Consider the following 19579-nt stretch of genomic DNA (forward strand, 5'->3'; position numbering starts at 1 on the left):
CTAAAAGGAAACATTTAGGTTGATTCCAAGATTTTTGTCTGTTGCTAAAAACCAAACAAAAGCTGTAATCAATATATTCGTATTTACAGCGGATTTTCTTAGGAAGTATTTTTCAAAGTCAGTTCCGTGGCCTACTTGCATCAGAATTGCTGACTTAAAATACAGACTCCGGCCCAGTTTAAAATGAAGATTCTCAGGCCTGGTTTTATCTGTACCAGTTTGGACTCTCTGGGAATAGGATCTGAGAACTCTGTGTTATTAAGTTTTCCAAGAAATTTTTTTGCACAGTAGGATTGGAGACAAAACTCAAAAGGTAAACTTCATTTTTTTGTTTTTTTAATTAATTAATTTGTTTATTTATTCTGTTTTTAGAGATGAGGCTGGGGCACAGTGGCTTGATGATAGCTCATGGCAGCCCTACACTTCTGGGCTCAAGCAGTCCTCCTTCCTCAGCCTCCCAAGTAGAAAAGATAGTAGGCTACGGGTAGCTTCATTATGATAACTACCCCCATGGAGTAGCCACTGGGTCCCGGGAGGCATTGGACACATTGGACACTATTACTCTCTCCACTTAACATGCAAAGGAACTGAGACTCAGGTTAAGTTTGCCTCACTGAGGTGTCATACAACTAATGTGTGAGTCTCACCGACTCTGGAGCCAATGCTTTCAATCACCCGGTTACACCCATAGCAAAAGGTTTAGATTCTAGCCCTATTTACCCACACCTCCCAAGTTAATGTAATTAGCTCCCCAAGACAGTAGCCAGTCTGTGAACCCTAAACTTTCAACCTAATTTAGTCTCGCTGGAGAGAAATTAGAAAAGTCTTGGTGACACTCTGGCCTCAGACCTTCCTGTCTATAGCTCCCTGAGCTCAGAACACTCTTAAGACAGAAATGCTCCCGAATGAAGCAAAGGGATTTCTTCCCATCTCCCAGAGGTCAGAAGCCAGTGGGAATCTCACCTCACCTCGGTCACAGCCAGCAGACAATGTTCCTATGGGAAAGGCCTGGTAGGGTGCAGAGGTAGAGAGGATGACTGGCATGGATATTTTTGTTTGAACCATGTGAAAAGACACCATCAGGCCTGTGCCCCGGGTGGCCTGGACTCTTAACGCCCCTGCATCACAGTTTCTCTCTAACCACAGGCTGGTGGCTGTGAGGAGGGAAGTTCAGACCGACCCACTCAGAAACTCTGAACTGAACCCAAGCCTTCTCCTGGGGGTGGCACATGGAAAGGAAACACAGTAAACTGAAGGAGCAAGGGAGGACCTGTATGAGAAATGGAACAGAGTTGTGGAGAACAGGTGCTTTTTCTTCCCAGTCCTGAAGCTTTGCACCTGCAGGAGAGCAGCAATGGTCAGATGGGCCAGGAGAGAGGGAGGGAGGGGCTGCTTTGGGAAGAGAGCAAGGCCTAGCTGAGAACCTCAGGAAGCCAGGCCACACTGCCCATGGGGTGGCCTCACGATGCTTCACAGCCACAGGAGCACCTTGGCTTTTGGTGAGAAGAGAGTTGTGTGAGCATGTATGCAGAGCAGCATGCAACAGGGGTTGGCAGACTTACTCGGTAAAGGGTCATGTAGTAAATAATTTTAAGCATTTGTAGTCTATACAGTCTCTGCATAGACAGTACATAATAAATGGGTGTGGCTGTTTTCCAATAAAACTTTATAAAAACGGAGGACAGGCCAGATTTAGGCCAGCCCCTGAAGAGGAAGGAGAATTGGCTTTAAAATCAGCCTGACTGTGATGAACAGGGTGAGGGATAGATGACTAGCTGTATGTTTAAGAACTTGGGCTTTGGAAGTGGAGGGCCTGGGGTTAATGTCCTGGTCCCATCACTCACAAGCTGCAGCGCTTCTCTGAACTTCCCTGTCTCCGCCATGGGGGTCATGCGAGAGTATGCCGAGCATATGATAGACAATAGAGGCTGAGCCCGGCACATGGCAAGCGCCAGTAAATGTTAGCAGTTACCTTACTCTTCTCTGAGCAGGGGTTTTCTTGTCTATTAGTGAGGATGATATTAGCACCTTTTACTGTAGTCGTCAGGAGCGTATTCAGTAACAGTGAAATGTCTGGCATACAGAGGAAGCTCAGTTCTAATACTCTTTAGAAATGGCAGACAGTCTGCCCTTCTGAGAGCTCTGGAGGAAGATGCTTGCAGACATAAGAGCTTTGCTGAAGGCAGTAATATTCTGGGAATCAGAATCCACTTGGTTGTCTTTGGTATCTAACGTGTGACCCGCCACGGTGTAAGAGGAGTTGGGACATTTGGGGTCATTAACGTTGGTGCACTCTGTTCTTCTGCAATGAGTCATCCATGTTGCTCTGTTCCTCTTTGATAAGCCTGCAGCCCCAGAGCACAGCCTGTGCTGCTCACCTGTGTCTTTGCTCGCTCCCTTCCCCCAATTGGAATGAGTGCCAAGACCCCGTTCAGAGACTTCCCCTTCAAAGCCTGTCCCCTAACACCCCGCAGTGAATTCACTCCTCAGAACTCTTGTTGTTTGTACCCTTGCATGGATATGTAGTTGCTGCTGTTCCTGTTTTTGGGGGGTGGGATTATTTACACTTCCTGGCCTCTGTTGCACTGTCTTCCATGTAAAAGGTCCACAATCAATACCAGTGAGTTGAAAAGTGGGTTTTTAAACTGATATAGATATATGTCTGTATGTTTTACATTAACATAGAAAACAATAAAAGTGAAGAATATTCTAGGCCTGATCCCTGAACTCTTCCCAAACACACTCTTCATGCTTTTTCCCCATCTTTCTGTTGCATGGAGAGAACTGTAAGGATGGGAGATGAAACTGGAACCATAGATGAAAGGGCCCTGGATTGCTGAGTAGTTGCTTGGAGAAGAACCAGATAGGAGGGATGCCTGGGCGTGAAGACCTGTGTCAGACTGCATAAGAAAAATTTTAGTGTTAAATTAAAACAAAATCCACACAGAACACAGTGCCCATGCCTCTTGTCAGTTGGACGTTTTCACATTAGGAGGAGGCCTATAGGCTCCTCTAAGAGGGCTGAATTAAAGGCAAGCCTTGCCTTAATTTTTGGTCGGGGTATAAATGTGTTCCTCCCTTTACCATCCACAGTCTGTAGTCAATATTTCAAAATAATACTGTGATGAGGTTTTCCCAGTTAATAACCACAGTGATCCCATCAGTCTCACACTGTTGCTCACGTTTGGATGGGCTACCATTTACTGAATGGTTTGGCTGCAACTAGGATTGTCTCACAATTCAGTAACCTAAAATCCATTGTAGTGAGTCATTATTTTCTACCCAGCTGACACTCGAAGCTGGACGTCTTCTCTGAAATGATAAGCCTCCTATTTGAGAGTTAGCAGGTCTTGTACTGGGATTTCAAGTTCACCCTATAACTGAGCCGTGGCAATTAGAGAATCTCAGTGAGCCATGGCAAATTGAGGACCACTGGCATCTTGATGAGATTGGACCCATAACCTGTCCCTATCTAGAGGTGGTCAGACAGCCTTCCAGCACCTAATCCTGAACTTGGACATGGCCCAGAAAGACCTGGATCACAGAAAAGATTCTCATCAGACCTTTGCGCCAAAGCCTTGTCCTTTACTCTTATGGATCCTTACTTACACACAATTTTCCTGAGCTCAGTTATCTGATTTCTAAGCCTGAGAAGACGCTGAGCTGTAACAAGGAGAGGATGACACAGGGATGTGGAGATAGGAGTAGACGGGTAGATGACGGAAGCTGTCAGAGAAACTGACCGGGGTGTAGAGAAACTGCAAAGTCCCAATACATAAGGAATGTCAGTATCACAGAATACTATGGGGAGATGCAGCGTGAACCCCAAGTTCACAAACTTAATTTCTGCTCATCATTGCTGTGGTTTAGATGGTAGAACTGTCACTTTGAGCTTTTGCCAGGAGAAGGCAGCCTTTCACTAGTGACAGACGAACCCATTGATTTCAGGCTGTCATCCCAACTTCACCTCCCGGCATCACTCATTTTGCTTCTTTCTTTGTTCCCTCCGGGTGTGCACAGAGGGGGACGCACAGAGACAGGACTTGCCCTGAAATACCTTCTGCGCACAGGGTTTCCTGGGGGCCGAAACGGCTCTGTGCCTCAGATCCTCATCCTCACCACGGATGGGAAGTCCCAGGGGCATGTGGCGTTGTTGGCCAAGAAGCTGAAGGAAAGGGGCATCACTGTGTTTGCTGTAGGAGTCCGCTTTCCCAGGTAAGAGCATCAGTCCTGCTGGGCCGGCCATCACGCAGTCCGCCTGGGGACCAAGACCCGGATGAGAGAGCCTTCAGAGCCTTGGGGATGGAGGGGCAATGAAGGGTGGTCCTGGTCCTCCTGTGCATCTGTCTTTTCTCCGCTCTGTCATTTTGGTTCTGGTGCACAGGAAACTCCCGTCTTTGGAAGCCTGAGAGTTTGAATCAACTTTGGGGTTTTGTCTGAATACTTGGTTGTGAATAGCAGAAACTCAGCTCACATCTAGTTGGATAAAAATGGGAATTCATGGAGTCACCTCCTTGCACTGAGTGGGACAGACATCCCTCACGGTGGGTAGGAGCCTATAACTTCAGTGCCATCAGGATTCTTGCTGTCCCCCACGTATCTCCGCTGTCTCTCTGACTGTTGACTCTTCTCTCAGCCAAGTGTTCTTGGGAAGCTGGAATCGGGGCTGTGCCCAGCATTCCAGCTCACATCTGCACAGCTCTATCCTAAAGGGAAAGGAAATTTCCCAGTTTTGAGTTGTTTAATACAAGACAGGATTCTGATTGGCCTGGGGGGAGTCAAAGCCCCCTCCCAGGGAGTCTGTGACTGGCTGCCCCGCTCTGGATGTTTGTTCAGATGCTGGGCGTATATGCCTTCTTAGAGGGGTGGGGGTGACAGGTTCTTAGTGCTCTTAACCCTAAAAATGGGTCATTACATCTAGTCCTTGGGCTTCAAGTTACTGCGAGCATTAACTGAAATGACTCTGGTCTGGGCATTGTGCCTTCACACAGAAATCTCTGCTAATTTTATTCGTTCTCTCAGTCAGTAAATATAGGTTGTCCTCCTCAGGCCAGACACTATTCTAGGTTCTTGGGATACAGAGACAACAATGCAAAGTCCCCTCACGAAGCTTCTATTCTAGAATAATTCTACCCATTATTCTGGGTAATAAATGAGTGAATGAATACATAAGTCACATCATTTCAGGTGAAAATAAAATCCAAAGGAGAAAAAGTAGGGTAAGAGGTCAAAGAATGGTGGGGTCTGTAACAGAGAGGAAAGCTGTTTGAGGTAGCTTTAGAAGGTCCTTCAAGCCGTCTTTGAGGAATGGGTTTCTGAGCAGAAACTTGAGTGAAGTGAAGACAAGCTTTCCACATGTCAGAGAAAAGAGCAGGCAGGCGGAGGGCAGGCCGCAGAGGCTCTGAGGCCTTTGCAAGCTTGGTGTTTTATAGGAAGGAACAGAGGACCTGGACCCCCGCAAACGAGGAGGAGATTAATGACAAGAAACAAGGTAGAAGAGGAAGTGGTAGAGACTTTGAGTCATGTAAAACCTTTGGAGTTTATTATGAGGAGGATGGGAAGTCTTTGGAAGGTTTGGAGTAGGGAAATGAAGGTCTTCAGATGATACTGCCTGTCATGTGGAGAATAGACGGTGGGCTGGGGGGAGGGGAAACCAGGAGTCTTCAGAGGAGCTCGCACAGAAGGCGCGGTGGCCTCTGTCAGGGAAGCAGCTGGGGAACGGCTTGGATGTGTTTGAAGGCTGTTGGAAGGTGGATATGTGAGAGAAGAATCGAGGGTTTTGGCCTGAGCCCCAGGGTGAATAGGGTGCCATTTCCTGACATGGGAGAGATGAAGACAGGGAAGAGCAAGGGACGCTGAGCTCTGTTTCAGAGAGATGAAGTTTGAGTTTGAGTAGACAGCTCAGTAGAGAAGCTGAGCAGACAGCTGGGGTGGGGGGAGCGTCTGGAGCACAAAAGCAGGGGCAGGTGTGGAGATTGAAATGTGTGGTGGTTTGTAAAACCCATATAAGATCACCCAGGGACGGGGTCCAGAGAGAGAAGATGACCAGTGACCAGCATGTGCCGGTCAGAAGAGGAAGATGATGGAGTGACGGAGATCAAGGAGTGGCCAGTTAGGGGGATGCCCAGGACTGTGTCCTGGAGGCCATGATGATGGTGGTGGTGTTACTGCCAGTAAGCTGGTATTTAGCCCCGGCTGCCTTGTGTCCTTCATTGGCTCTCAAATGTGAGCAACGTAAACCCCTTGAGAGAGGAGAGAGGGACCTTGCTTCACAGCTGTCTGCCCATAGTTTCTATACGTAATGCCAGACACAGTGCTGGGACATGGCGCAAGTCCAAAGCCTGTCGGTGAGGACGGAACCTGCCGCACGGTGGAAATACGTGTTTCCTGGTACTGTCTGCTCTGGTGGCTGGAATGGTGCCTGGTCTGATATTTTTGAAAAATACAATAAAGATGAACTAGTAGAAAAAAGAAATTTAAAAATACATAATGCCAGCTCAAATGCTTATTGCTGGATTCAGCAGACTCCAAGTGACTGTCATGGCCCTGCGGTTAGCTTCTGCGTTCTCTTCATGTCCTCACTTTTCCAGTTCTAGGCCGTGTTGGGTGTTTTGGGGCCCTGCCCTGTCCAGAGCTAGCACTGTGAGTGCTCCTGGCCTAGAGCAGTCCAGCTGCTGTTGGTCAGGAGGGGGCTGGCCTGAGCTGGAGGCACAGGAGTGCCTGAGGACCCCGGGCCCACCCAGCCCCTCCCTCCCCATTCGTAGGGACAGGCTGGGTCACTGGCAGCCAGCGGTTCTCAGCGTGTGCTCCCTCTGCCCTGGAGATGAGTTAGAAGCACACACTCTGGGGCCCTACCCCATTGAACCCCAGGCAGGACAACTCGGTCTGCGATTCCTCTGAGGTTCTCGGACCCTCCATGACTGGTGGCGTCAGGCAAAACTTGAGGGCAGCTGCTGAGGGCAGCATGAAACTGCGCGAGAGGAAACAAAAGGCTGATGCTGCTTCCATGTGTTTCCCCTTTTAGTATTTATCGAGTCCCTTCTCTGATGGTTCTCAGCTCGGACTCAGCATCTGAATCACCTTTAAGCAAGGCGGTGGTGGGGCCAGGAGGGCAGAGAGCGCCAGCAGCGCCCCCTACGCAAGCCTGTAGACCAGCAGTTCTCAACCTGTGGGTCGTGACCCGCAGGAACTGTATGAAAGGGTTGCGGCATTAGGAAGGCTGAGAACCAGTGCTGTAGACTGATCGGGCCCCTCTCTGCATGTGCACTCGTTGGGTGGGGGGCTCTGTCCTAGGTCGGGGAGGAGCGTCTGGCTTCTGTGCATTCAGAGGAGAGGGGAGGTTTTCATAAGTGAGTTTTAGAGATCAGTGAGGCTTTTGCCTTATTGCCAAACCTTGGTCTACTCTGATGACTTTTCAGTGGCAGGATTTTTCTAGATGCATTACTGACTGTCCTGTTGTCTTGTAAAGGGGGTTTTATTTTTATTTATTTACTTATTTTCGAGACAGAGTCTCACTTCGTTGCCTTTGGTAGAGTACCATGGCCTTATAGCTCACAGCAACCTCAAACTCTTGGACTCAAGCAGACCTCTTGCCTCAGTTTTTCATTTTTGGTAGAGACAGGGTCTCACTCTTGCTTAGGCTGGTCTAGAACTCGTGAGCTCAAAGATCTACCCCATCGTCCTTCCAGAGTGCTAGGATTACAGACGTGCACTGCTCTGGACCATAAAGGGTTTTTTTGGTTTTGGGGTTTTTTTTTTTTAAGCAGAGGCTCACTTTGTCAGCCCTCGGTAGAGTGCCTTAGCATCATAGCAACCTCAAACTCTTGGGCTCAAGCAATTTTCTTGCCTCAGCCTCCCAAGTAGCTGAGACTACAAGCACCCACCACAATGCCCAGCTATTTTTAGAGATGGGGTCATGCTCTGACGCAGGCTGGTCTGGAACCTGTGACCTTAGGCAATCCACCTGCCTTGGCCTCCCAAAGTGCTAAGATTACAGGGTGAGCCACCGCGCCTAGCCCCTAAAGGAGTTTTTAAATATCATTTAACCCTAGTGTCATCATCTACACATTATTTTTCTCCTGGGCACTAACAGTAGGAGGCACTGCCCTCTCCTATAAAAGTGGGCTGGCTGCCTCCCTGACAGCCTTGCTGCTAGCCTTGGGAGTTCTTACCTCCATTGTTTATAATTCTTCCATACTTTTTTCCATTACTAGCTGTCCTCGTTGACAATTTGCTTGCTAAAACCTAGCATATGAAGGATTCTTTCATATCCTTTCTGGTTAATTGTCCTTCTCATCAGCTATGGGTCTGGCAAAACCAGATGACTAGATCTGTTAGGGCTGCGTCTCAAATGAGAGCTGATGGTTCTGAGAATGAGGAAGATCATGAATTTGAACGTGCACACATTGTGACCCATGGCAGGCCTGCCTTGGGGACTTTCTGTCATTTGCTTCTCAGTTACCGCCTACGTCCTAGGTGGATGAGATTGTTACTAAATGACCTCTGGGTCAGTGGGGTGGTGCTGCTGTCCACAGGAAAGCCCCAACCTAGGAAATGGGTGGGCAGGAGGAGGGCAGCCTGGGGCCTCAAGTTGTCATTTCTTCCTGGCTCAGGTGGGAAGAGCTGTACACGCTGGCCAGTGAGCCGAGAGAGCAGCACGTGCTGTTGGCTGAGCAGGTGGAGGATGCCACCAACGGCCTCTTCAGCACCCTCAGCCACTCTGCTATCTGCACTACCGCCTCTCCTGGTACGATGTTACAGTCTGCAAGGGAGAGGAGAACTGGGGGGGGTTCCCTGAGGCAAGAAGTCAGGACCCAGGAGCCTCCCCAGGGAGAGAGGGAGGGCATGAGAAACGGGGCCCGGGGCTTAGGACAATCTGGTGGGGCCCCTGTCCTCTCGCAAGAGGAAGAATAAAGTCTGCTTTCCCTGCCTCACTCAGCACCGGGGGCACAGGGAGGCTTCAGGCTTGGAGCAAGATCCCTGTGTTCTAGCTGTCCTTGTCAGGGTCCACCAGGGAGCTCGAGTGACGTATGTCATGTTGAGTGTACACGTGCACGTGTTATGTAAAGCTGTGCAGAGAGATGCCAGGGACTGGCTGCCCTTCTGAACAGGCACAGTGGGGACCCTCTGGGGACTCTGCCCTGAGAGAGACAGAAGGTGCCCCAGGGCAGGAGGTAGGGTGGAACCTCCAGGAGCAGGGGCATCTGCTGGGGGAGTATGGGTGGAGGAAGGAGGGACAGGCTCATCTTCTTCATTGGTGTGTGTTGTGGATACAGACTGCAAAGTCGGGACACACCCCTGTGAGCGCAAGACGCTGGAGACGGTCCGGGAGCTCAGCGGCAACGTCCTGTGCTGGAGAGGGTCTCGGCAGACCAGGACCGTGCTGGCCACCCTCTGTCCCTTATACAGGTTCGTCTGCAAGGTCTGGGCTCAGCCTGGGTGGGCGTGGAGGCCCACAGTGCCAAGTACTTGGGAGTCACAGGGAGAACAGCACGTGGGGTTCATGGTCGTGGGGTTTGTGACAGGGATGGGAGGAGACCTGGAAGACAGCCAGGGACACAGCTCTTCAGGGACAGGACAGGATCTCCCTGACACAGCCCAAGCACCCAGGGCAATTGAAGGTGGCCGGGTCATGGCTGTCTGGAAGGCGGATTTATGAGCCCACAGCTGGCCCTACAGAGGTCTGGACTTGTGATAGTGGTTTGGGAAACTGGTTCCTCTGAGCACCACTTTCCACACTGTGAGGGCTGAGTGAGGCAGAAGGGCTGAGATCTGTGAGGGCTGAGTGAGGCAGAAGGGCTGAGATCTGTGGGGGAATTCCAGTCACAGAGGCGAGAGGCAGTGGAGGACACTGAGTTCTTTGAGATTGCAGCTCAGGAGAGTTCCTGCCATTTGGGAACCTGGCCCTTTCCTTGCAAATGTTCCCACACTGTCCTGTGGCACTTTGTCTATATGATCTGCCACACAGCACCTCCTGTCCAGAGACTTGTAATCCTGCCATCACCCCTCTTCTAGAGGGTTAGGGGAGTGTTTGAGCCAGCTGCATTTTTGCCCCTTGGTACTGCACCCAGTGATGAGCGCAGAGCACAGTCCTCTGTGACGAAACGAATGGCTTGACTAAGAAGCTTCAGGGTGCAGAGAATCCAAAGGCCATCTTGGCTGGGAAAGGCTAAACCTCCACCAGGGTCAGAAGAAATGGGGCCTTGTGCCATGTCCTCGGTCATAGAGGCTTTCTTTAGAACTGAGCTTTCAAGTGAAAAGAAGTGTTTATTTGCTCCGCAGTGACCAGGTCCTGAGTGCCCACTCTGAGCGAGGCAGTGGGCAGCGAGGAGACAGCAGCACAGTTGCTGGTGGTCCAGAGAGGGGCAGTGGCATCCTGGTGCTGGGGCAGAGCCATCCTCTCTGGGGCTTCATGGAGAACGTGCTGTTGGAGCAGCTGACTCCAGCTAATGGGCAGAGGCCCCTGGTGGATGGGGGTGGGGGGATCTTGACTCTGAGTCAGGCTGATGAATTTTTAATCTTGGCCATTACCACTAGTGAGCTATGAACTTCCCACTGCCTGTTTCTACATTTGGAAAGGGGCACGGTAGTAGTAACAGCCCTGCAGGGCTGTTGGGAGCCCGTGATGAGTGAATAGGCAGGTGCGCCAATGTTGCAGCTCCTACAACGAAGCATCCAGGGAGGTCTTCATCAGTTCCCTGCCTCAGGAAACGCCACTGAGGATCCTGTGCTCCCTGTACTCTCCCCCGTCCTGGAACTCAGCGTCTCAGAGACAAATCTGTCCTCGTGAGCTGACATCCAGTGGGGAAGGCAGCCGTAAACACAGTGAATACAGCAAATAAGCTCTTTGCTGGTGATAAGTGCCACAGAGGAAAATAAGTGAGAATGGGGGCGGGGGCGGGGTGGCAGTTTGGCATAGAGTGGCCAGAGAGGCCTGCAGAGAATGTGGCATTTGGGTCCAGGCCCCAGGGAGGTGGAAGCAGAACCCCTGCCCGTGGTGTCTGATTCCCAGGGCAGGGAGTGGGGCCATGGAGTTCCCTGGGCCAGACTTGTGGTTCTATGAGGTCACTAGAAGTGGCCATGGAAAGGTAGATTTCCCTTTAATGAGCTGGCAGCGAGGCCAACTTTTTATTTCAGCAATTGCTTGAATTCTTAATTGACTTGGCTTTTATCCCGTTTCATACCAGGAAAGACCCAGCCCTAGAGGCGAGGCTGCCTCTGGGGTGGGGTCTTAACGGGAAAAAGCTTTGGAGAACTTTAGAGAACTTTTTTGCCAAGTTCCAAGAGTCTCCTTAAGTGAGGCCATGCCAGAAGCTGCTTCCAACCAAGAGGGGGGATTTCTGTGTCCCAGATGAGCAACCCCTCTAGAGACTGGAGGAGGGAGGGGAGGCCCAGAGGGCAGAATGTGCAGGCTTCGGCGTCAGGTGGTCAGAGTTGGGATCCCGTCTCTGCTGCATTCCAGTAACTGTGTGACTTCCCATCTAGAAGATGGAGAGAGCCATATCTTTGGGTAGCTGTAGGTTCAAGGGAACAGTGGGAACACCTGGAAGGTAAGAGTGACCCTGGGAATGGTGGTGGTCGTGTTAATTACAGAATATGAGCGCTCAGCTGTACCTGGGAAGTCACCAAGTCTGGTGGTTTGCAAATCTTCCTAAGCTGTGCAGCCTCATGTAGACACTTGGGCAGACCAGACAGAAGCACCACTGGGGATGAAGGGATGGGGCTGGGGCGCTGGCACCTCAGCCTCTCAGTCCTCTTCTTTCCCCACTGAAGCTCCAAGGACTGCAGTTGAAAACTGCGTATAGAGTGACTGTATAGAAGAAGGAACTAAAGACCAGAGACAGAAAGTAACATGCCTAGGATCACACAGCCAGCATTTTTCTCCCCACTGTATTGTAGGCTTTAATAAGTGATAAGATCCAAACTCTATTTAGTAATAAAATGCTGTTTCCATAGTTTGGAATGTTGCACACAGATGTCTATAACTTCTAACATAATAGATTCATTATCTTTTTTTTTTTAATTGTCTGTATCAGGCGTCCTCAGACTGCGGCCCGCAGGCCACATGAAGCGGTGTGAATTTCATTTGTTCCCGTTTTGTTTTTTACTTCAAAATAACATGTGCAGTGTGCATAGGAATTTATTCATAGTTTTTTTTTTTTTAACTATAGTCTGGCCCTCCAACGGTCTGAGGGACAGTGAATTGGCCCCCTGTTTAAAAAGTTTGAGGACGCCTGATCTGGATAGTTTGAAACATCCCTTACTCTGTATGTAGAAAAAAGTAGAATCGAGGAAGAAAATAAGCAAGTCTTTCTCAGCCCATTTGTGCTTTGGAATCTTATCTCATCTTTTAGTTTTGGAAGTAATTGTTTGGTTCCTACTCTAAAACTATTCTCTCTACCCTCTTTTTCCTTGGGTTGTAGCTGGAAGAGAGTGTTCCTAACGCACCCTGCCACCTGCTACAGGACCACCTGCCCAGGTAGTCTGCCCATAGGAGTCACCATCTCTTTCTGGGCCCTGGGCCTAGGCTGGTTTGTAAATGGGACATTTATAATTCTGGGGCAGAGGGAGGGGTTGGCTCCAGGGCAGAAGGATGGGGCATTCAAGAGGCAGAGGAGTGTGCTCATGCCGTACTCAGTCCTCCCTGCTCTGTGATGTTTTCTCACTAAGAATGGAGTGACAGCTTGGGAATGACTCCCCTTAACCTATGCTCCTTGCATTGAGAGGCAGAGAAGGGCGTGCCCTGAGCACCAGCTTTGTAGATGGTCTCAAATCCAGCACTTAACTTAGGGCAAGATACCGGGATGGTTTCCTCCTCTATAAAATGGGGTGATGTTTGCCCAATGTGTGTATGATAAAGGGAACGTCCCACATGGAACCCTAGTGAAGATTCAGTAGACCATGCCCACAGGCATATCCCTCTGCTGTAAAATCCCAAATTGGAGGACTACCTGATACCATCATGCATCATTGAGCACAGTCCCTGGTGTGCCCTCACCATCCCTTCCCTGGAGCCAGTGCCTCCACTGACACGGTGGATAGAAATTACACTTCAGCACGTAGATGTCAGTCCTTGTGTAGATTGCTGCCTGGCCCGGTGGCTGGCCACCTGCCTGGGGTCAGGTGACTCCTTTGTGTGTCCTTTAGAGGTTTTAAATTTCCAGCATCACTGGGTTCTGAAGCATCAGAAAGCCTGACAGTGGGGCTGATTCTGCTCAGAAGTTCGAGTTTGAGGACTTACGGTTTGGTGGCCTTGGTTTGAGTCCCAGCTCTGCCCTTCCCTAATTATCTGACCTTCAGCATATGACTTCTTTTGATCTTTAGCTTTCTCACCTGTAAAGTGGGGGTTTGTACCGTCCCTTCCTTGTGGGATATTGTGACAGTAAAAGGAGGGTATGCATATATGCAGCTGGCATGGGCCCAGGTGCACAGTAGGTGCTCAGCTAAAGGCCGCCGCCGCCGCCGCCGCTGCTGATGTCAGTAAACCCCCAGGTATTTCCATGATGCCCGGCTGACATGACAGCAGGCCCAGCGAGGTGCTGAGAGTTAGCCTCAATCATTTCTACCTTTGAAAAGTTTATTTAATTACAATTACGTGATCATCAAGTCATATATTTTTAAGCAAAAAGGACAGTATCTCCATCCTGAAAAGCAACCACACTCAGGTGCTCACTGGGTCCTTGGAATATGAACTCATGAAGATGCTGTTTGTCCTCTGTAACCCTGGGAGGAAGGTCATGTGCTTTTATGAGCATTTGTAATAATTGGTGAGGAAATTGACAGGGAGCTTAGGTAATGACCACAGGGTATCAGAGATCAGACACTTCCAAATGGGCCCAATTTTGACATAGGGTGTGGTTTCCTGTGTAAAATTTCAGCTCAAAGAGGCATGATTCAGAATTGGCACCGCATAGCCAAAAATAAACACTGTTACTGCCTGCTATAGAGACTATCTGTGGATTAATTCATTTAATCTACACAGTAACACCGAGGGATAAGTTCAGGTAACATCATGCCTTTTTAGATGAGGATATGAGGCTTGGAGAAGTTAATTAAGGTGTCCGTGGGTGGTCATGTTCATTGCTGAGCAGCCTGATTGCAGGAGCCAAAGGCTTAGGCTTTGCTGTGTGGGGCAGAGGCTGTTAAGAGCATCCACACGTAGAATGTCGAAGGGCACCGTTACCAACACAGCATCTCCGAGACCGTCATCCTTGGCAAGCTCAAGTCCAACACCAGTTAATCCTCTAGGCTGCTGTGAGTAATTAAGGCTGGTGTTTTCGGTGTCAGAGCCAAGGCCAGGTCCTGCTGGCATGTCCCTGAGTGAGCTGGTAAGTCACACACTGAGTGTCCTTCACCCACTGTGCTCAGCCCCTCCTTTATGAACTTGTTAGTTCTTTCCCCTGTCTGCTACAGGTTCTGAGTAGACCATGTGGGAAGGAAGGGTTGGTTCCTGCTGGGACAGGGTGGCCTGTGGGACTCGGATCTCCAGCCCGCCCTCCTTGCCCCTCTGTGCTGCTGTGTGTCTGTTAATGGGCATCTCCCTGACAGGCCCCTGTGATTCCCAGCCCTGCCAGAATGGAGGCACATGCATCCCAGAAGGACTGGACAGGTACCACTGCCTGTGCCCACTGGCCTTCGGAGGGGAGGCTAACTGTGGTACGTATATGTGGGTCTCCCAAGGCTGTGACCCCTGGACAGATTGGGGTAGGATCCCCCCTCTTGTTGCTGGGAAGAAACTGGCCCCTGAGTTGAGTACCATCTGCCTTCCAAACGTACCACAGCTGCCCTCTGAGTGCACTGTCGCCTCTGAGTGCTCCAGGTACCAGTACTTAGGTGGCAGAGCTCTGGGGAGGACAGTGGCTGCGGCTGATTAGCTGGAGAATGGCTATTGCTTGATCTCTGAGCACCACCAAGCCTCGCCGAAGAGCCAGTTCAACTCTGGGTCCTGGATATGGGCAGAATCTTTTCTTCTCTCCTCTACAATAGAGCAGCAAGGGGCCTCAACCTCTCTTGGTTTTAAAAGTGAGAAATAAAGATGATAATAGGCTTTATCTCAGCAGATGGTTGAGAGTTTTTTGTTTTATATTTTGTTTTGTTTGAGATTTGTTGAGATAGAGTCTCACTGTATTGCCCCAGGTAGAGTGCAGTGATGTCATCATAGCTCACTGCAACCTCAAACTCCTGGGTGCAAGCAATCTTCCTGCCTCAGCCTCCCAAGTAGCTGGGACTACAGGTGTGTACCACTGCACTCAGCTAAATTTTTTCTATTTTTAGCAGAATGGGGTCATGCTCTTGGTCAGGCTGGTCTTCAATGCCTGACCTCAAGCAGTCCTCCTTCCTTGGTCTCCCAAAGTGCTAAGATTACAGGCTTGAGCCGTCTCTGGCTGAGAGTTTTCAATAAGATCATGTATGCACAGTGCTTGACACAGTGAAGTCTTTTAGATAATAACTTTTTTTTTAAATGTGGCATTGGGTTAATTAGCGATCTATGTGGAAAGAAAGACTCTTGATGCTATACCTCACAACCTACCCAAAATCAGTTCCAGTAGGATTATAGATCTCAATGTAGAAGGCTTCTAGAAGAAAATATAAGACCGCATCTCCCTGATCTTAAGGTAGATGAAAACTTCTCAGGACACAAAAACAATTAACCAGGATGAGAAAAAAGTTACAAAATAGACGATATTTTTCTTTTTCAAGCTCACTTAAATGGAGACCGTAGAGGGGCCGTTCCACGTCTGGTGTCATCTCTCTGTCATGATTATTGGTCACTTAGGCCCCTGGGGCCCCAGTTTCCCTGTCCGGTCTCTTCTGGGAGGGAGTTTCTTCTGCCCCATGTGTGTTTGGGAGTCTTGGGGACTGATGCTCCAGGGGCCGCCGTGTGACAGTAGGTGTTACACTGGTTCTGGCAGGCCTGAAGCTGAGCCTGGAGTGCAGAATCGACGTCCTCTTCCTGTTGGATGGCTCTGCAGGCACCACCCTGGAGGGCTTCCTGCGGGCCAAGGCCTTCGTGAAGCAGTTTGTACAGGCCGTGCTGAGCGAGGACTCTCGTGCCCGTGTGGGTGTGGCCGTGTACAGCAAGGAGCTGCTAGTGGCGGTGCCTGTGGGGGAGTATCAGGATGTGCCAGACCTGGTCCAGAGCCTCAACAGCATTCCCTTCAGCGGTGGCCCAACCCTGACAGGCAGCGCCTTGAGGCAGGCGGCAGAGCGTGGCTTTGGGAGCGCTGTCAAGACAGGCCAACACCGGCCACGCAGAGTGGTTGTACTGCTCACTGAGTCGCACTCCCAGGATGAGGTGGCTGGCCCAGCCCAACACGCGAGGACCCGAGAGCTGTTCCTGCTGGGTGTGGGCAGTGAGGCTGCAAGGGTAGAGCTAGAGGAGATCACAGGCAGCCCAGAGCATGTGATGGTCTACACAGACCCTCAGGACCTGTTCAGCCAGATCCCAGAGCTACAGGGGAGACTCTGCAGCCGGACACAGCCAGGTAAGGTCCTAGCACCCCACCCAGGGCTGCTGGCCAGTGGGCAGGTCCTTCCCTCCTTTGGACACCACTTAACCACTGCTCTCTCCCCACACTTGTGCTAGGGCCTGACCCACAGCCCTGCTCTTACATGGACGGCTTCTTAGTTTACTGGCCAATGTAATGGGATGAGAGTATCACCTCCTGAGTGGCTCTTAGGATTAAGCAAGACAAGAAACAGACACACAGTACAGAGTAGCCCTCAGCCAGTTGTAGGTGTTGCTTTTCATTATCTTTATTATCGTGATTTACTGTTGTCCACACAGTGCTCTGAATCTACTAAGCGTGCTCGAAGGCAGTGGCTGGCCAGCTTCTGTGATGGCCACCCGTGGAAGGAAATACATCCCCAGTACACACGTGCATGTGTATGAACACACACGCACACCCACAACTGAAACAGACATTTCACAAGAGGATACTTACCTATCTGCTGTGCATGCGACGTTGTTCTGTTCTGTTTCACAAGCCATGGGGTTGGTTCTGTGACCTGGGATTGGACACTGCCTGGGAGGTGGGCAGGGAGCTGGCCTGTGGCCAGAGGTGTGGTAGCTGAGCCACATCCTTGATGAGCCCCCCGAGTTCTTTTGTAGGGAGGTGGATGTGGGGAGCTGCACGTGGGATTCAGCTTCTCAGCCCGATGCCAAGGCCACTCTTGCCAGGGCAAAGGGCCTTCCCTCCTGTGGGGTTCCCCCTCTGTCTCCCATGGCAGCCAGAGTGCTCTTGTTCTATTTTGTTTTGCTTTAGAATAGTTATAGAGTCACAGAAGCAAAAGTGACAATAGTAGAGTTCCTTGCACCCCTCACCTGGTTAGTAACACCTTGCATCACTATGGCTTGTGGTTACAGTCAGGGAAGCAGAATCGATACACTGTTATTTACTGAAGTCCATGCTTTATTCATATGCCCATAGTTTTTACCTGCTGTCCTTTCTCTGTCCCAGGATCCCATAGTAGGTTCAGTCAGCCTGTTTCCTTAGGTACTTGTGGTTGTGACAGTGTCTAAGACTTTCCTCGTGCAGTAGTTTTTTTTTTTTTTGTAGAGACAGAGTCTCACTGTACCGCCCTCGGGTAGAGTGCCGTGGCGTCACACGGCTCACAGCAACCTCTAACTCCTGGGCTTCCGCGATTCTCTTGCCTCAGCCTCCCTAGTAGCTGGGACTACAGGCGCCCGCCACAACGCCCGGCTATCTCGTGCAGTAGTTTTTAAAAACCAGTGAATCAGAGTGGCAGAGCCTCTAACTCCATACTCAGACCTTGCTGGTGGCTCCCTTTGCACTTGGAGTAAAACCCAGATCCCTTCCGCTGGCATCTGAGAGCTCTGTGTGTTCTGGCCTGGCTGAGAAGCACTCCGTCCTATTGCTCACGTTATTGGCCTGCACGTCTCAGCTGAAAAGTCCCCTTCCTGGAGAAGCCCCGACCCCCCTCCCGGTTTTATTTTGCCCTGCTGGTGTCTCTTGGAGTCCCTGGCTTTTCCTTCACGCTGCTCACACACTTGTCCTTCTGTGTTCGTGTCAGTCCCTCTGAACTGCCCTGCTGCTGAGGGCAGGTGTCGGCCTGTTTTGCCCACACAGTATCATCAGTGCCCTGTATTCTGTGGATGGCTGAAAGTACAGGGGAAGGTGCTGTCACAAAGACTCGCCAGTGCCCAGTGGCTTACATAGGGTAGATGTCTGTTTCTCTCCCAGCTAACTCAGAGGTGAGTGGCCTAGGCCAGCAGGGTAGCTTGGCTGTGTCATGGCTTCCACTTTGAGGTCCAGGGTTACCATTTCTCAGCCAACAAGAAGGGGGAGAGGAAGTGGAAGGCAAGCAGCTTCCACTTGCACACGTTTTAACTTGGAAATTGCACAATTATGTCCCATCACATCTGTCAGACAGAACCTAGACATGTGGCCCCCTCGGGTGCCAGGGAGGCTGGGAAAGGTAGTCTACCTGGGGACTCACTCTTCTTCTGATCTCTACAGGGGGGTGTTCTGCGACTAAAGGAAGATAGGGAGGGTGGGGCTGCAGCAGACAGGGCAGCTTGTGCAGCTGGGTCCAGAGCCCGCGGCTGAGGCTCACTTTGCGTGTTCCCGCAGGCTGCCGGGCACAGTCACTGGACCTGGTCTTCCTGCTGGATGCCTCGGCCTCCGTGGGGCCTGAGAACTTTGCTCAGATGCAGAGCTTCCTGAGAAGCTGCGCCCTCCAGTTTGACGTGAACCCCGATGTGACGCAGGTCGGCCTGGTGGTATATGGCAGCCGGGTGCAGACCATCTTCAGGCTGGACACGCATCCCACCCGCACTGCGGTGCTGCAGGCCATGAGCCAGGCCCCCTACCAGGGTGGGGCAGGCTCGGCCGGCACGGCCCTGCTGCACATCTATGACAAGGTGATGACTGTCCAGAAGGGTGCCCGGCCTGGTGTCCCTAAGGCTGTGGTGATGCTCACAGGCGGGAGGGGGGTGGAGGATGCAGCCGTCCCTGCCCAGAAGCTCAGGGACAATGGTGTCTCCGTCTTAGTCATGGGTGTGGGGCCCGTTCTGAGAGAGGCACTGCGGAGGCTGGCGGGTCCCCGGGACAGCCTGATCCATGTGGCAGCTTACTCAGATCTGCGGTACCACCAGGACCAGCTCATCCAGTGGATATGTGGTGGTGAGTGCGGGAATCTACACCCCCAGGGCTGCCTCCGAGGCAAGACCTCAGTCTGAGCCTTCAGCACCTCATTATGAGGACAGCCGCTCTTCCCAGCTACTGAGCACTTGTTCTCTGTGCCCCAGGTCTCTGCTAAATCATGCAGGAGGCATATCTGTTCCCATTTGATGTGTAAGGTGCAGAGACTTTAACTAACATGGATAACTACTTCCCAAGCTTGAGCATTTATACATTCTATTTACATGAAAGACATTTTTAGGATACCCGCCACTTTTTCTAGGATGAGTTCACAAACTTAATTGTCAGACCTCGTATGACGGTAATAATAGTTAAATGCTTCATGCACACAGAACAACTATGGGAAAGCTCCCCAGATATGTGCAAGAAAGCTGAATGGAGGTTACTCAGTCAAGTAGTGTGGAGCACTAACCGTT

At 50.7% G+C, this 19579-nt stretch overlaps 1 protein-coding gene across 4 annotated transcripts in view; it reads left to right on the forward strand.

Annotated features, from left to right (window-relative positions):
- Positions 1-19579, forward strand: part of VWA2 (von Willebrand factor A domain containing 2) — a 42486-nt gene that overhangs the window by 20013 nt on the left and 2894 nt on the right. For 2 of the 4 annotated variants that reach the window (XM_053584184.1, XM_053584183.1), the window contains exons 6-12: positions 4021-4215; positions 8613-8746; positions 9276-9408; positions 12423-12478; positions 14548-14655; positions 15912-16484; positions 18594-19145. In XM_053584184.1, the coding sequence (XP_053440159.1) occupies positions 4021-4215; positions 8613-8746; positions 9276-9408; positions 12423-12478; positions 14548-14655; positions 15912-16484; positions 18594-19145 (1751 nt within the window). Of the gene's footprint in view, positions 1-4020; positions 4216-8612; positions 8747-9275; positions 9409-12422; positions 12479-14547; positions 14656-15911; positions 16485-18593; positions 19172-19579 lie in introns of those variants that run through there. The other 2 variants (XR_008378827.1, XM_053584186.1) reach the window with 2 other exon arrangements.

Source organism: Nycticebus coucang, chromosome 3 (genome assembly GCF_027406575.1).
Source record: "Nycticebus coucang isolate mNycCou1 chromosome 3, mNycCou1.pri, whole genome shotgun sequence".
Taxonomy (NCBI): domain Eukaryota; kingdom Metazoa; phylum Chordata; class Mammalia; order Primates; family Lorisidae; genus Nycticebus; species Nycticebus coucang.